The sequence below is a fragment of the Fukomys damarensis genome, unplaced genomic scaffold (genome assembly GCF_012274545.1).
Source record: "Fukomys damarensis isolate Sample0158 unplaced genomic scaffold, DMR_v1.0_HiC HiC_scaffold_20, whole genome shotgun sequence".
NCBI lineage: Eukaryota > Metazoa > Chordata > Mammalia > Rodentia > Bathyergidae > Fukomys > Fukomys damarensis.
In genome coordinates this window covers 7,656,254-7,669,782 of record NW_022900932.1, presented here as the reverse complement: position 1 = coordinate 7,669,782, position 13,529 = coordinate 7,656,254, and the positions used below count along the sequence as shown (strand labels likewise).

Genomic DNA, 13,529 nt, shown 5'->3' with positions numbered 1-13,529 from the left:
CATCCGAGGGGAAGGGACTGCAGCATAGGACGGAGGCTGAAGGCTTCTGTCATTGAGATAGGGGCTTGGACACCCGAAAACCTTGTGCACAGCTCCTCCTGCCCATGGCAGGGACAGGCCCTTCCTCTCAGTTTGAGATGGGCTCTCCCTCATTTACCCAGGCTGGGCTCCAACCTTTGATCCTCCTGACTCAGCCTCCCAGAGTACTGGGAGTACAGGTGTGCCGCACCACACCCGATTGGGTAGCTCTTGCTCCCCTGGAGCAGTGGGCAGGCCTGGGGTGGGTATCGAACATCGATACCTGTACCTGCGGGGCGCGTCCTGTTTGGAAGCACTTTGCTTTCAGGAATCTGTGTATTCTCTCTCTTCCCGTCTTACAGATATGGAAACTGAGGCACAGGGGCATCATGGGCGTGTGGTTGCCCACACAGCAAGTCGGGAAATCTGATTCCAGATCTGCGTTCTCACTACACGGTGCCATGCGGAGGGGAGGCCCGATACCTGTACCTGCGGGGCGCGTCCTGTTTGGAAGCACTTTGCTTTCAGGAATCTGTGTATTCTCTCTCTTCCCGTCTTACAGATATGGAAACTGAGGCACAGGGGCATCATGGGCGTGTGGTTGCCCACACAGCAAGTCGGGAAATCTGATTCCAGATCTGCGTTCTCACTACACGGTGCCATGCGGAGGGGAGGCCGGGAAGGGACTGCCGAGGGTCCTGACTCCCAGGGAGGCCCACGCGCCCTAGGAGCACTGTCCCTGCGGAGTCTTATCCCTGCAGTTTTGGGGCCTGAGACAGGCCGGGAGAGGATGTACGGGGGTCTCAAGCTCCACAGTGCAGGCTCTCAGCACCTCAGTCCCATCTTTTACAGTCATGGCTGGGATGGGGCGGAGGGGCCTGAGCCAGAATGGCCCCCTTAGAGCCCCTGTCCAGGGCAGTGGGCTGGAGCTCAAGGCCAGCCCCTCCTCCCCAGTGGACCCCCAGAATAGCAGCCTTATGTCTCCCCCAAAATAGCTCGAGACAAGTTCTTCCTGAAAGGGGAACAAAGCCACAGAAATAGGGAAGCTGGAGGCTGAAGGTCAGGATGGAGGAGGACACAGCGTCAGTGCCACTGTGGACGGCTGGGGCAGGGAGGGGGTCCACTGGCCCTGCTCTCGGGCCGGAGAGGGTCCGGGAGAGGTCCTGGTCTCGTGTGACAGGGAAGGTATGTGCAATGGAATTTGCAGGGAGGCCTCTGGAGATAGGCTCGGAGAGGGTCTGTTGCTTCTCCAAAATTACCCAGCATGCCCAGCAGTGAGACAAGCAGACTCAAGACTGTTTCCTGCAGACAGATGCCACAGCCAGGCCACCTTCTGCAGCCTGTGCAAGCGCCTGAGCTCCTGCTGGACCAGGCTTTTCTCCATTCGGTCCACTGCACTTAGTAGGTGCTCAAGAAACACTCAGCACTCTGATGAAAGCTGTCTCTCCTCCAGAGCTGTCCGGAGCCCACAACGCCACGGTGTTCCAGGGCGTGGCGGGCCGGTCCCTGCAGATCTCCTGCCCCTACAACCCCGCAAAGCACTGGAGCCGCCGCAAGGCCTGGTGCCGGCAGCCGCACGAGGAGGGCCGGTGCCAGCGCGTGGTCAGCACGCACAGCCTGTGGCTGCTGGCCTTCCTGCAGAGGCGGAACGGGAGCACGGCCATCGTGGATGATGTCCTGGGCGGCACCCTCACGGTGACACTGCGGAACCTCCAAGCTCACGACGCCGGCCTCTACCAATGCCAGGCCCTCCACGGCAGTGAGGCGGATACGCTCCAGAAGGTGCTGGTGGAGGTGCTGGAAGGTGAGCACCTCTGGCCTTGGACCAGGCCCAGGCCTCCTATTTGGGGTCCCTGTGTGCAGGAGCATCCTCTGGGCTCTTTGCAGCCCTGGGAAAACCCGCACTGTGGGACCTGAAGATGGCCTTGCAGGTTGCTCACCGCACGAGAGCCCAATCCAGGCTGTGCTCCCGGGTGCAGGGCTACGGCACCTGCAGGAAGGGCATGAAGACATTGCCTGCCTTGGCCCTGCTTCTTTGAGCCCTTGTACTCTACAGATTAATTTATCCTCTCATCTGAACGTCCAGTGGACCCACAAGCAAACTAAGCACCAACTGGGTGCAGAAAGATACCCTGGAGAACATCACCCCCACACTCGTGTGTGTGCACACACACACACACACACACACACACTCACACACGCATCAGTGGAGATGCTGGTGTCTGTCCCTGTGACCCCCAGGGTTCTCAAGAGCGCCTGGGAGCAGGGGAGGGAGGACGCCCCACACAGCCTCCTGCCTTTCCTGGCACGGGTCCTCACTCTGGACCTCGGGACTTCTGTCTGGATGGCCCAGGTCTCAGACCGGGATCCCCGAAGAGAGCAGCTCCTGCTCACAGATCCCTTCCGACTCTCCCACCCCACTCTGCCCTTTTGTCCTGGGAACAGGATCAGGAGTGATTGACTCGGGGGGTGGGCAACAGGGAACCCCTGGGCACAAACCCCTCCTCCCTCACAGCCCTAAGGAGCTGGGGAGGAAGAGACATAGAGTTTTCAGCCCAGCCATCTCCCCAGAGGGTGGCAGAGAAGTCGTGATGTAGCCACAGAACCCACGTGGTGCAGACAGCTTGGCAGATTATACGGTTTGCAAAGCTGTGCATTTGCTCTTAGCGGATCTTGTGCCAGTGCTGGGTATCTGTGGAGATGCTGTCTTGGGGATCCACCCCCGGTTCCTGGGAGGCCCTGGGTGAGGGCTAAGGGCCAGATCTGGGTCTTCTCATCTGGCAGCAAGAGGGCTGTCTCCCACAGACTCCCAGGAGTGGCGGGAAGACGTGAACATCTGGGGCCCCGAGGAGGAGTCTGAGGCCTTTGGCGGTGCCCAGGTGGAGCAGAGCATCTCCAGGTGCCATGGGGTCCTCTTCTCAGAGTCCTGCCCAGCTTCCACCCCACAGAGCCTGGCACGGGGCTGGGAAGGGGCAGTTCCAGGGCACTCGGCAGGAAAGGGGTCAGGTGTGGCCTTGCTTAAACCCCTAATTCCGAGGCAAAGAGCGCTGCTGTCAAACCCTGGGTAGGCAGCCTTTGTACAGCTCCACAACCTGGCAGCAGGGCTAACAACCACCGAGTGAATGCGCGTGGGCGCACACACACACACGCCACACACACGCGCACACACACACGCCCCAATCAGGAAGGTGGTGTTCAAAGGCACCTAGCAGGCTGAGGCAGAGCCTGGTCTACACTGACCACAGTCTTTCTGACCACAGAGTCCCGTCCCCGGGAGGGGCAGGTCACCCGAGCCTGGGGCCCATTTCTCCCCATCCCTTCCTTGAGGGCAGACTCCACTCCCAGCACCCCGCATTCATCTGCCTCCTCTGTCCCCTCGCAGCCTCCCGGGGGAGACCCCCTTCCCACCTGCCGCCATCCTCCTTCTGGCCTGTGTCTTCCTCAGCAAGCTTCTCATTGCCGGGGTCCTCTGCGCTGTAGGCCGGCGGAGGCGAAAGCTGGGGACACCTCTGGCCAGGGAGCTGGACGGTGGCCACGACCCAGGGCACCAACTCCACACTCTGACAGGTGCACCGGGTGAGTGGGCTGTGGCTGGGGGGCCTGGCGTGGCTGGGGGAGGGGGCTGAGGGCTCACTGTTGCCGGTACTCTGACAGGTGCACCGGGTGAGTGGGCTGTGGCTGGGGGGCCTGGCGTGGCTGGGAGAGGGGGCTGAGCGCTCAGTCTGTTGCAGGACCAGGGGACGCGTGAGAGAAAGGACCCCCGGCCTGGGACCACCTGGCCCTTGCGCTCACCCTTTGGCCGCCAAGCCTCCTGGATCTCCTCTGCTACAGCAAGGGGCCACTCTGCCCGCACTGAGCTCGTGTGTTCGTGCGTGCACGTGTGTGATAGGAGTGGTTGCCTGTGAACTCCTGGCTTTGGACATTAAAATGCTTACAAACCGATCCAAGACTGGTCAGTTTTCCTGGATGGTTTGGGCTTCACAAAGGTTTTCTCCTTTGCTCAGGGTGTGGAAAAGGAGTTTGGCTGAGGGAAAGATATCGAAGCCCTCTGTTCCCACAGGCTCCCACCGCCAAGTCCTGCCCTTCGCTGGACCTCACCAGCACCTGGTGCCTCCCTCAGTTCTCTCCCCTGGTTGTGGGAGGATGTTGGCCCCTTCCCCATCTGACTTGGCTGAGTCCTCCGTCTCCCTAAGCTCTGTTTTTCATCTACGACTTCCCTTCTGGGGTGCAGTCATGGTGAGAACCAAAGACATCACAGCTGGGTACTGCAAGCCTCTTACAGTACACAAGGTAAACGGAGGCTCAAAAAGGGCAAAGAGCTCTCCTGAGGTCTCCAGTAGAGCCTGGAAATCCAAATGTCACCTGGCACTCCTGGTACCTTTCCTCTAGCTCCGTCCTATTCATTCATTCAAAGTGGGGGCCTCTGCAGATGTCAGGGAGAGGAAAATGGGCAAAGGGTCCCGTTCGTGTACCAGCAGGTAGGCAGACAGACAAGAAATGCAATAAACAAGTCTGAGAGGATGGCAGGGAGCAAAGCGCTGAGGGAGAAATGAAGTGAATCAGGGTGAAGACGCTGGCGTGTGGAAGGGATGGGGCCAAACCCCGCTAAACAGCGGCCGAAGGTGCCCTTTGAGAAACGCTGGGAGGGAGTGAGCCAGGAGGACATGAGGGGCCCTTTGGGCCTGGCTCCCAGGACGCACTGGGCAAGAGAAAGGGGGAACCCAGGCGCCGTCCCAGGGGGCAGCTGCTGGAGAGGCTCAGCGCAGGAACACCAGGTCCCCTGCCCTGCAGCTCCCAGGCCAGTCTGGGATCTTTCGCTTCCTGGTACATTAAATGTCCCCATTGTGTTCTGGGCTGTTGCTGTGTCCTCCTGGGTCCAGGCAAAGTCTAGGGCTCCCTCTTCACTGGCTCCCATCGGGGCACCTGTGTGAGGGGCTCCCCGGGTGTGCCCCACCCCAGCCCAGACTCCAGCTGTCCTCCCACCGGAGCATGGCCTTCTCTCCTTCCTGCACTGCCACGTCACCCCCAGCCCCCTGGGACGCTGGGCACACATTATACAGAAGGGGACCTGGGTCCCTGGGTTTTTGCTTCACCTCTGTGTCCCAGCGAGACACCTGGGGGACGTCCCTCAACTCCTCCGTGCCTCAGTGTACCTGCTTGTGTAAGTCAATCACCCAGCATCTCGCTTTGCCTACTTCACAGGGTTTGGGTGAGGTTAAGAGAAACACCGTTTGTGGAAGTCCCTGGCCAGGTGTCCAGCCGCAGTGGGTCCTCAATAAGCCCAGCAACATGGCACCTCCCTGGGTCCTTCCTGAGTTCCCAGTACCCCAGCCGGGATCCTGTTCATTTGAGGAGCTCAGCTAAATGCTGGGTCACCGTCCTGCAGGCAACCCATCGCGCCTGGATGGCTTCTTCCTGGGCAAATAACTTCCTTTTATGGAAGCAAGGAGGGGCATGGTGTGGCCCTCGTGGGGTGGACAAGGCAGGCTCCCTCTCAGCCACTCAAAGCCCAGTGAGGTGACAGTGGCACTGTGCAGCTGTGGCCAGCGGAGCTCCTGGCATCACCCTTGGAGTTCCCACGCCGAAATCAAAGAACTGCCAGGAATCTGCAGGCCAGGTCAAAGGACTGGTTTGCAGAGGACGTGTCCAGCTGGAGTATGAAAGCCCCTTGTCCCAGGAAGCTCTTCATTCCCAGGCAGGCGGGGACAGATGGTCAGCCCACCCGCCGTGTCCCTGGATGCTCAGTCTAACACGCCACCAGCTGTCTCATCCCCTGCTCCGGTCTCGCCTCAACTCCTTGTGGCTGAAGGAGGAGGACAGGAAAGGAGGGAGGAGAGCGAGGAGGGATTCCCAGCCACGTGGGCCACTGTGATCGCTCTGATGGCTGCCAGCACCCTGCTGCCCATGGTGGATGGAATTCCCTGGGGGGGTGGGGGGGGTGGGGAGCGCAAGCGAGGGCCCAATGTCTCCTGTGCTGGCAGTGGGTTTGTGTCACAGGAGAGGAACCCAGATCAGGAAACTTGCAGGAGAGGGGGACAGGGTGGGGGAGGAGACAGCAGGAGTGGGATTCAGGAGAATCGGCTCCAACAGAGAAATCGCATTCAAGAAGCAAAAGTCACGTGCTCTAAACAGAGAACGCTGGGAGGGCAAGAAAGATATCTTGTGCATTAAAAATATCACGGAATAAAAATTTAAAAGACAACAATGAAGAAAAGGGTGGAGGAAAAATAGGAGGAAATCAGCAGGCAGAAACAATGGACAAAAAGATGGAAAAATGAGAGAAAATGATACGAAAATAATTCAACGAAGTAACATGTTACAGGGGAGGGGAAGAATAAGGAGAAACAGCTATCAAAGAAAGAAGCCACTCCTCCGGCACTGAAGACCATGGATGTCACGGAAGGGCCGAGTCTGGCAGCCGTGCAGGATGGGGTGGGGGTGCCACCAAAGTGGGGCTTGGGCACTCGGCCTGCGCTGGCAGAGGGAGGCTTCAGGGTTTGACCGAAGACCGCCCCATCCTCCTCTGCCCTCCTCCCTCTCCTAGGCTTTCGGACTGACTGGCCCACCCCTACCTGGGGCAGTGCGGGGCTGGGCAGAACTCCATCATCCTCCCTGGAGGTGCCCACCCTGCGGTCCAGCCGGCCCCACACGTGACCACGGGAGACAGCTGTTTCCTGCCCTCGGGGGAGGCTGTGCCAGTGCCCGGGCGAGTCCTGGCGGACACCTCCCTGCTAGCCATGGGCCCCAGCCTGCTCCTGCTGCTGCTGCTGCTGCTGGGACTAGAAGGTAAGGTGTAGAAAGCCACACCTCCTTCCCTGCCCGTCTGGAGGCTCCAGAGTCCCCAGCCAGCCCAAGGGTGGCTTGGCCGACAGCCCCAGCTCTTTGATTGGCAATTCGCCTGCACCCCCTTTCCTTCCCTAGGCTGGGGCTCTGCTGACAGCCACCCCGAGGTGCTGAGGGCTCCCGTGGGGGCCTCCATCCAGCTGCAGTGCCACTACCGGCTACAGGATATCCGGGCACGCAAGGTGTGGTGTCGCTTCGTGCCCGAGGGCTGCCAGCCCCTGGTGAGCTCAGCTGTGGACCGCAGTGCCCTGGGGAGCAGCCGTACGTTTCTCACCGATGTGGGCGGGGGCCTGCTGCAGGTGGAGATCGTCTCCCTGCAGGAGGAGGACACAGGCCAGTACGGCTGCCTGGTGGAGGGCGCCGCGGGGCCTCACTTGGTGCACACCTTTGCCCTCGAGGTACTGCCTAAAGGTGAGTTGGTCCAGCCCTTCCCGCTACCACCCAGGGCCAGGGCTCCTGGACTCAAGGGACAGGCTGCTGGGGGTCGGGAGATTCCCTTGGACAGCTGTGCGGGCAGCGGAAACCACACCGGTCTGGAAGGCTGAGATAAGGCCCTTCCCTCCCACTGGACTCCCCTTCCAGCATCTTCCACATACTAAACGCTACCTTTTTATGTATTTTTAAACTTAGAATTAAAAAACAAAAAGGCAGGGACTCACTATGTAGTTCACGTGGGCCTTGGACTCTCTATGGAACCCGGGCTGGCCTGGGACTCGCAGCGAGCCTCCTGCCTCAGCACGGTGGGATTACGAGCATGTGTCATTCTGCCTGGCTAAAATTAGGAATGTTTTTAACAAAGCTGAATTCAAGCATACCATCTGAAATTAATTTTTACACTTTCCAGTTTTTTATTCCTGTAACATTCGATGACTTAAAACTTAATGAATCTATATCTTATTTAACTGTACCACTTGTGGTGGGTACCTATGGTAGAAAACTACAATGTTATTATTATTGTTTTTTAATTTTTTAAACAGGGTCTCACTATGCAGTTTAGGCTGGCCTTGAACTCACTATGCAGCCAAGACTGGCCTCAAACTCACAGTGATCCTCCTGCCTCTGCCTCCTGAGTGCTGGGATTACTGGCGCGTGCCCCCACACCTGGCTATAATGTTATATTAAAAAAATAAAACTGTTCTGGGGGGAAAATGTCAGCCACCTGAAAAGAAAACTGCTGCTACTCCCCGCCACCAGTTTTTGGTCTTTATTCTCAAGTAATTTGTGCCCTCCAATAATAAAACTAAAAACGGGCATTTTCTCTGCTTTTATTTTTCCCCTAAGTAAGAGGGAGAACTAAGCTATCCTTGGAATCCCTGTCGTCCCTAGTGAGTAGTTACTCTTTGACACTTTTTTTTTTGGTACTGGGGATCAAACTTAGGACCTTGCATTTGTGAAGCAGTTGGCAGAACCATTGAGCTAAATCCCGGGGTCCTTATCTGACACTTCAAACACAGTTAAGTTACCCTTGTTACTCTTTGGCCCCCTCACCCCACACTCTGAGGTCTAGCACCCCAGGGTTTTGGCTCCCTAGAAAGCAGACTGCCATCAGACAGAGCCCTGGGGAAGAAGGGGCAGGGGGCAGGGTCGGGGCGTCCCTGCTGCAGTGGGAGGAGCCCCTGGGGCCCAGGGGCGGCTGGGGACTCCACAGGCATTGGCGGTAGAGAGGCTCATTCAGGTGTCCCGTTGGCACCAGGAAGTTGTGCATGGCAGGATGGGTGGTTTTCTAATAATAATAATAGTGATGATGATGATATTTAAAATATCAAATTTTAAGAAATACTTAGATACTGGAACGATTGTGGGCTGTGAGAACGAACCTATAAAAGCAACACGGTTCCTACACTGAAATTCGGGTTGAGAATGTTGACGTATATATCAGGGAGACCCTCAGCACGTGGCAGGGAACAGGGATGGTGAATCCCTCAGGAACGCGGCAAGGCCCCCATCGCAGGTACCTGGAAGGCCTGCCTGGGCACCCAGGATGCATCTGACCCAAGAAAGCACACGGAGGGTGACAGGAGCTCGCCCCAGGGACACTGAGTTAGCTGGCGCACAGCACAGGCCCCAGGGACACTGAGTTAGCTGGCGCACAGCACAGGGGGCAGAGTTTGGGAGGAGGCCAGCGTGCCTGCAGGTGCGGGGGTCCCAGGGCTGCAGGGGTTGGGGAACCTCGTGTGAAACCCGAGAGAGCTAGGAACAAGGACATCTTGAGGATGGAGGGGGAAGAAATGGGGGGCAGAGGAAGTGGTGCACTCCCAACCAGCCAAAGGACAAGAAGTCGGTGCAGGCTGGGACTTTCGGTGGGAGCCCCTAAGGCCAGGCCCAGTCTCGCCCTCTTTGTGCCTCTCCTCTGGCCTCTGTTCCCTGGCTCCATCTTCCCCACCACGGACCTCCACCAGTCATGGAGGCCCACAGAGTGCCTACCCCACTCACTGTGTTCTTCTGCCACAGATCCTGGCCTGGGAGAGGAGAAAGAGGAGCAGAAGGAGGAGGAGGAGGAAGAGATCTATGGGACTGGCACCCAGGCTGAGGACCCCTTCTTGGGCTCTGAAGATGGCACCAGCCACTGGGGGCTCAGCCAGCATAAGAGGTGGGAAGACTGGATCTGGTCGCTGGGAGGAGGGCGTGGTGAGGACACTACATGTTTTGAGCTCCAGACTAAATCAAATGCGGGTGCTGCTTATGGTTCCTTCCTCCCCTAGGAACTTTTTTTTTTGGTACCGGGGATCAAACTCAGGACCTTGTGCTTAGGAGGCAGGTGTGGTGCCACTGAGCTAAATCTTTGCCCCCAACCCCAGGAACTTCTGATCACAGACATACAGACAGACAGACCAGACAAGCGGCAGAAAGATACCTGTGGATTTCAGCCAGGACGTCCTGTCTCTTTCTGTACCCCCCTCCCGCTAATCCTGCCTGACTCTTCTGTCCTCAGCATTCCCTTGACCTGGGGTATCGTGCTCCTGCTGGGCTTGCTGGTGGCAGCTGTGGCGCTCTTTGTTGTGATGGCCAGAAGGAAAGGTAGGGAGCTGTGCACTGCTTGTCCCAGCCTGTTTCTACAGGTATCCGGGTTTGCACCCCTCTAAAGGGATGGGGGGCTTTAGTCAAGGTCTCCCTACCCTAGAATTCCCATGGCTGAGGGATGGAAGGGGGGTTCAGACTCAGTGGGGCAGATGGGAAGTGGAAGGATGCGGCCGTGGGATTGGACGAAGACGGGTTGTGGGGGAGGTCCAGGCAGGTCCAGGGTGGGTGGTGGGCATGGAGACGGTGAGTCCACTGGAAAGAGGTTTCAGAGGCTCCAGAAAGGAGTGAGGGAATAGGCTTGGAGCCGCCCAGGAAGTAGACTGTGTTGCTGTTGCTGACCTTGCAGGGAACACACTTGGTGTCCGGGACCAATTCCAGAGCAGCAGAGCCTCGGACACGGTAAGAGGGCTCTGCAGGTCCCAGCCCGCCGTGCATACTCGCGAGAGGACCAGCCTGATGGGTGGCGAGGGATGGACAGAGACCCAGTCAGGGTCCAAACCCTCTCCTAATGCCATAAACTCGGCCCCAACCTCCTCAGATCTGGAGAGCAGCTTGGGCTTGAAAAGCTTCAAAGCAAAACCTGCTTGCTCACTGATGGGCTTAGGATTCCACAGGCTGACGCAGTGTGGACCCCGCTTCCCACCAGAGGGAGCCAGGGCGGAGGGAGGCCTCCTCCTGACCTGCCTGCTGTTCCACACAGGATCTGTCCTCGACAGCCCACCATGTGGATGACTCTGGACAGGCAGCCGGTTTGCCGTTGGACGTGAGGCTCGACTTGTCCCCCTCCTTTGACAATTCCACCTACACCAACCTGGCGTTTGAGCCCCCATCAGGAAAAGCCCCGACCCCACCCCTACCCTCGCCACCCGCTCTGCCTCCTAAAGTTGTGATGTCCTCCAAGCCTGTCACTTACGCCACAGTCACCTTCCTGGGAGGGGACAGAGGTGGAGTGGCCTCCAGTGAGCTGATCCAGGACCCACCCAGCAGCCCAAGCCCACCTAGCTAAGCAGCTCACCACACTGGCTACTCAGGGACGATCCCGGGGCTGAGCATCCCTGTCCAACCCATGAGTGCTCTAGATCAGGGGTGGCGAACCTATGGCACCTGTGCCGTAGCGGGTTGTTTGTATCACAGAAAGCTCTAAAAGGTTCGCCATCACTGGGCTAGATCCTTGGAATATGGGAGCAGCTCGGGGTTTTGAGGTCTAATCTAATATCCTGACATTACCAACAGGGAAGGTGACGCTCACATCCGATAGAGGTGTTTTGGGGATACTAACCCGTCTGCTGGGTCCTCTGCAGTGACACACTGGGCTAAATAAACCCTAAGTGAAGATATGCGTGTCCTGAATGGCTGGGTGGGGGAAGAAAAGGGTTCCAGTCCGACTGGAACTGAAGACTTCTTGAGTTTATCCTGCCTGATCTGATTCTCTGGCCTGTGGGGAAGTGGTTTTTCCCCTGGTCAGAGCCCTGCGAGGCACTAGGGGGCACTGAAAAGACTGCTTCGAAACCAGCCTCTCAGGATGTCTGAAAGTACACGTTCTTTTGCTTGGGTCCAGGAAGCTCTGCTGCCTTCTGCCCTGCACCTTGGGAACAAATGACACGTTATTACGTGGCAGTGTGGTGGACGTTGGGCAGTCAGTGATAAGTTGGAAGGCTCGGGACAGATGGGGTGCGGGACTGAAGAGAATCAGGAGAAAGGACAGAAATGGAAATAGACGGCACGTCTGGGCCCCGGAAGGACAAAATCTTCAAAAGCACTGGGATATAAAAGACCTTCGGGGAAGTCAGGCTTGGGCAGGGAGCAGGCTGTCACAGCTTGGTTCCCATGGGCAGCACTGTTCCCTCTGGCCTGGGGAGGGCCAGGGGCAGGGCCACAGTCAAGGGTAAATGAAAGCTAGTCCAGGTCAGAGGCGGAAGGGCCTTGAAGGTCTCTGCTGGGATTTCCTGGTAAGCTGTTAAGTTTGAAAACATCTCCCCGTACAGGGTTGGAGGACTTACGTGGAAGGGTGAAGTACTAGGGAACCAACTTTTGGAACAATCAGGGTGAACACAGCAGAGAGCGAGGTTTCCCCTCAGAAGGTCCCGAAGGCTGGGCCTCGGCTCCTCATCCCAAGCCTCAGGCTTGCCTTTCCCCCCACCTTCTCCCACACCTATCTGCACCCCATGCATCTCCAGAAAGTCCCCTGCTCCCTTCCAAAGCCACAAGTAGTGCGCTAGGAATCTGGTCCCTGCTAACCTTCCAAGGTCTGCGTTCCCTCTCCCCTCTCTTCGGACCGTTCTCATCAATATCTTAGACAAAACCAAACAGAACAAAAATAACCCACCCATCTCCTAATCTACCACATCCTTTTGTCATTGGCTCCAATTTCTGCTACCTTCCCAGAGGGGGAGGGGGAAGAATTGGCTAAACAATTCACTGTTGAGCCAGATGATCTAACAGCTAACCCTCCTCACCCTGCTTGCTACCCTCCTGGCTGCCCAGGGCTCGTTAGCCCTCAGGGCACGGTGTGCTTTCTCCCCTCCCACCAGCGTTCTTGTACCCGAAATGCTTCACCTTTAGCTCTTCCTGGCATGTTCACCTCACCCCTCATGCCCCAGCTTCAAGAACGCCTCTTCTGAGCCTCCCATAGCCAGGTTGACTTAGAAAAACTCCTCATCCTACAGTTACATCTTTACTGTAGCTTATATCCTTAATAGAAGATCTAATCTATGATTATTTTATTTACTTGTTATCCATCTCCCTTCCTAAAGCGGACACCCTCACGAGGGCAGCCCTTGTGTTTGTTTTTTTAGCCCCTGTATTTCTACTACCCAGCAGTTTGATATTCCAATGCATACACGATACTCGTATTTCCTTCCTCTGAAAGTGGGAGACTTTTGGTATTCGTTCAAGGGTGAGCAGTGAGTGGAATAATCAAGTTGAGGAGATGCCACAAAGTAATGATTCTGGTGAATCTCAGGACAGGGGTATAACGGTAAAGGGCATCGCTAGTAAAGGCTGAGAATATTGTTGCGGCAGTGAAAGGGAAAATGTCAGGGTCATTTCTGCTGGGTTGGCCTAACTCAAAAGCTCTCGTGGGTTTTTGTCTTCTGTGAACCTTTTGCAGCACATGTCGCTGAGCAGGTCCTCCAAATATTTACTGCACAAATAACGAGTTTTTTTTCTAGATCAGGCAAATATCCCAAAGCTTACTACACGTAAGAAAACAGACAACACCTTTCCTCATAGGATCAAGTGCAATAGCAGAATGGAAAGATGGTCTATAAAATGAGGCACATTATTGTTAGAAGGCACAATCTGAGGACTACTTGATCTTGAAAAAAAAAAAAAACATACAAAGTGAAAATTGAAATCAGCTTTCTCTCTGCTTGGTAGAATAGGAAATACAGTACAGGGAAAGAACTAGCCCGTCAGTGGCAACTTGATAGAACCACAGCTGACGGGAAGGGAATGACCTCTAAGTGTCCCTTTGAAAGGACCCCAGGCTCCCTTCTCACAAAGCCAGCACACGCCCTGATCACCAACTAAAGAGTTGGGCTAGTTTGTCCTTGTCATGTTTGCCCCTGCAGCTCAGGTTGAACTTGTCCAAAACCCTGACCAACAGAGCAGAAGTTACTGTGTTAACTGCAAGGCTTGCTTTCTGG

General features: G+C 56.5%; 2 protein-coding genes across 3 annotated transcripts in view; both read left to right on the top strand.

The window, feature by feature from the left end:
- Trem2 (triggering receptor expressed on myeloid cells 2) overlaps window positions 1-3,958 on the top strand; it is a 5,012-nt gene extending 1,054 nt beyond the window's left edge. The window contains exons 2-5 of one of the 2 annotated variants that reach the window (XM_010631027.1): window positions 1,472-1,822; window positions 2,824-2,917; window positions 3,401-3,585; window positions 3,750-3,958. In XM_010631027.1, the coding sequence (XP_010629329.1) occupies window positions 1,472-1,822; window positions 2,824-2,917; window positions 3,401-3,585; window positions 3,750-3,766 (647 nt within the window). In that variant the 3' untranslated portion in view covers window positions 3,767-3,958. Of the gene's footprint in view, window positions 1-1,471; window positions 1,823-2,823; window positions 2,918-3,400; window positions 3,595-3,749 lie in introns of both variants that reach the window. The other variant, XM_010631026.1, reaches the window with a different exon arrangement.
- A 2,060-nt stretch (window positions 3,959-6,018) lies between these two features.
- Window positions 6,019-11,169, top strand: Treml1 (triggering receptor expressed on myeloid cells like 1). Its single transcript, XM_010631032.2, has 6 exons — window positions 6,019-6,804; window positions 6,940-7,272; window positions 9,313-9,451; window positions 9,794-9,879; window positions 10,229-10,281; window positions 10,583-11,169. The coding sequence occupies exons 1-6, from the start codon at window positions 6,756-6,758 to the stop codon at window positions 10,886-10,888; spliced, it is 966 nt and encodes a 321-aa protein (XP_010629334.1). The 5' UTR covers window positions 6,019-6,755; the 3' UTR covers window positions 10,889-11,169.
- The last annotated feature ends 2,360 nt before the right edge of the window (window positions 11,170-13,529 follow it).

Bases quoted from the DNA above. Each gene is read 5' to 3' on its own strand.
- Treml1 (XM_010631032.2), top strand. From the start codon at position 6,756: ATGGGCCCCAGCCTGCTCCTGCTGCTGCTGCTGCTGCTGGGACTAGAA. The intron at 9,452-9,793 runs GTGGGAAGACTG...TTCTGTCCTCAG, and splicing joins GGGCTCAGCCAGCATAAGAG to CATTCCCTTGACCTGGGGTA. The intron at 10,282-10,582 runs GTAAGAGGGCTC...TGTTCCACACAG, and splicing joins GCAGCAGAGCCTCGGACACG to GATCTGTCCTCGACAGCCCA.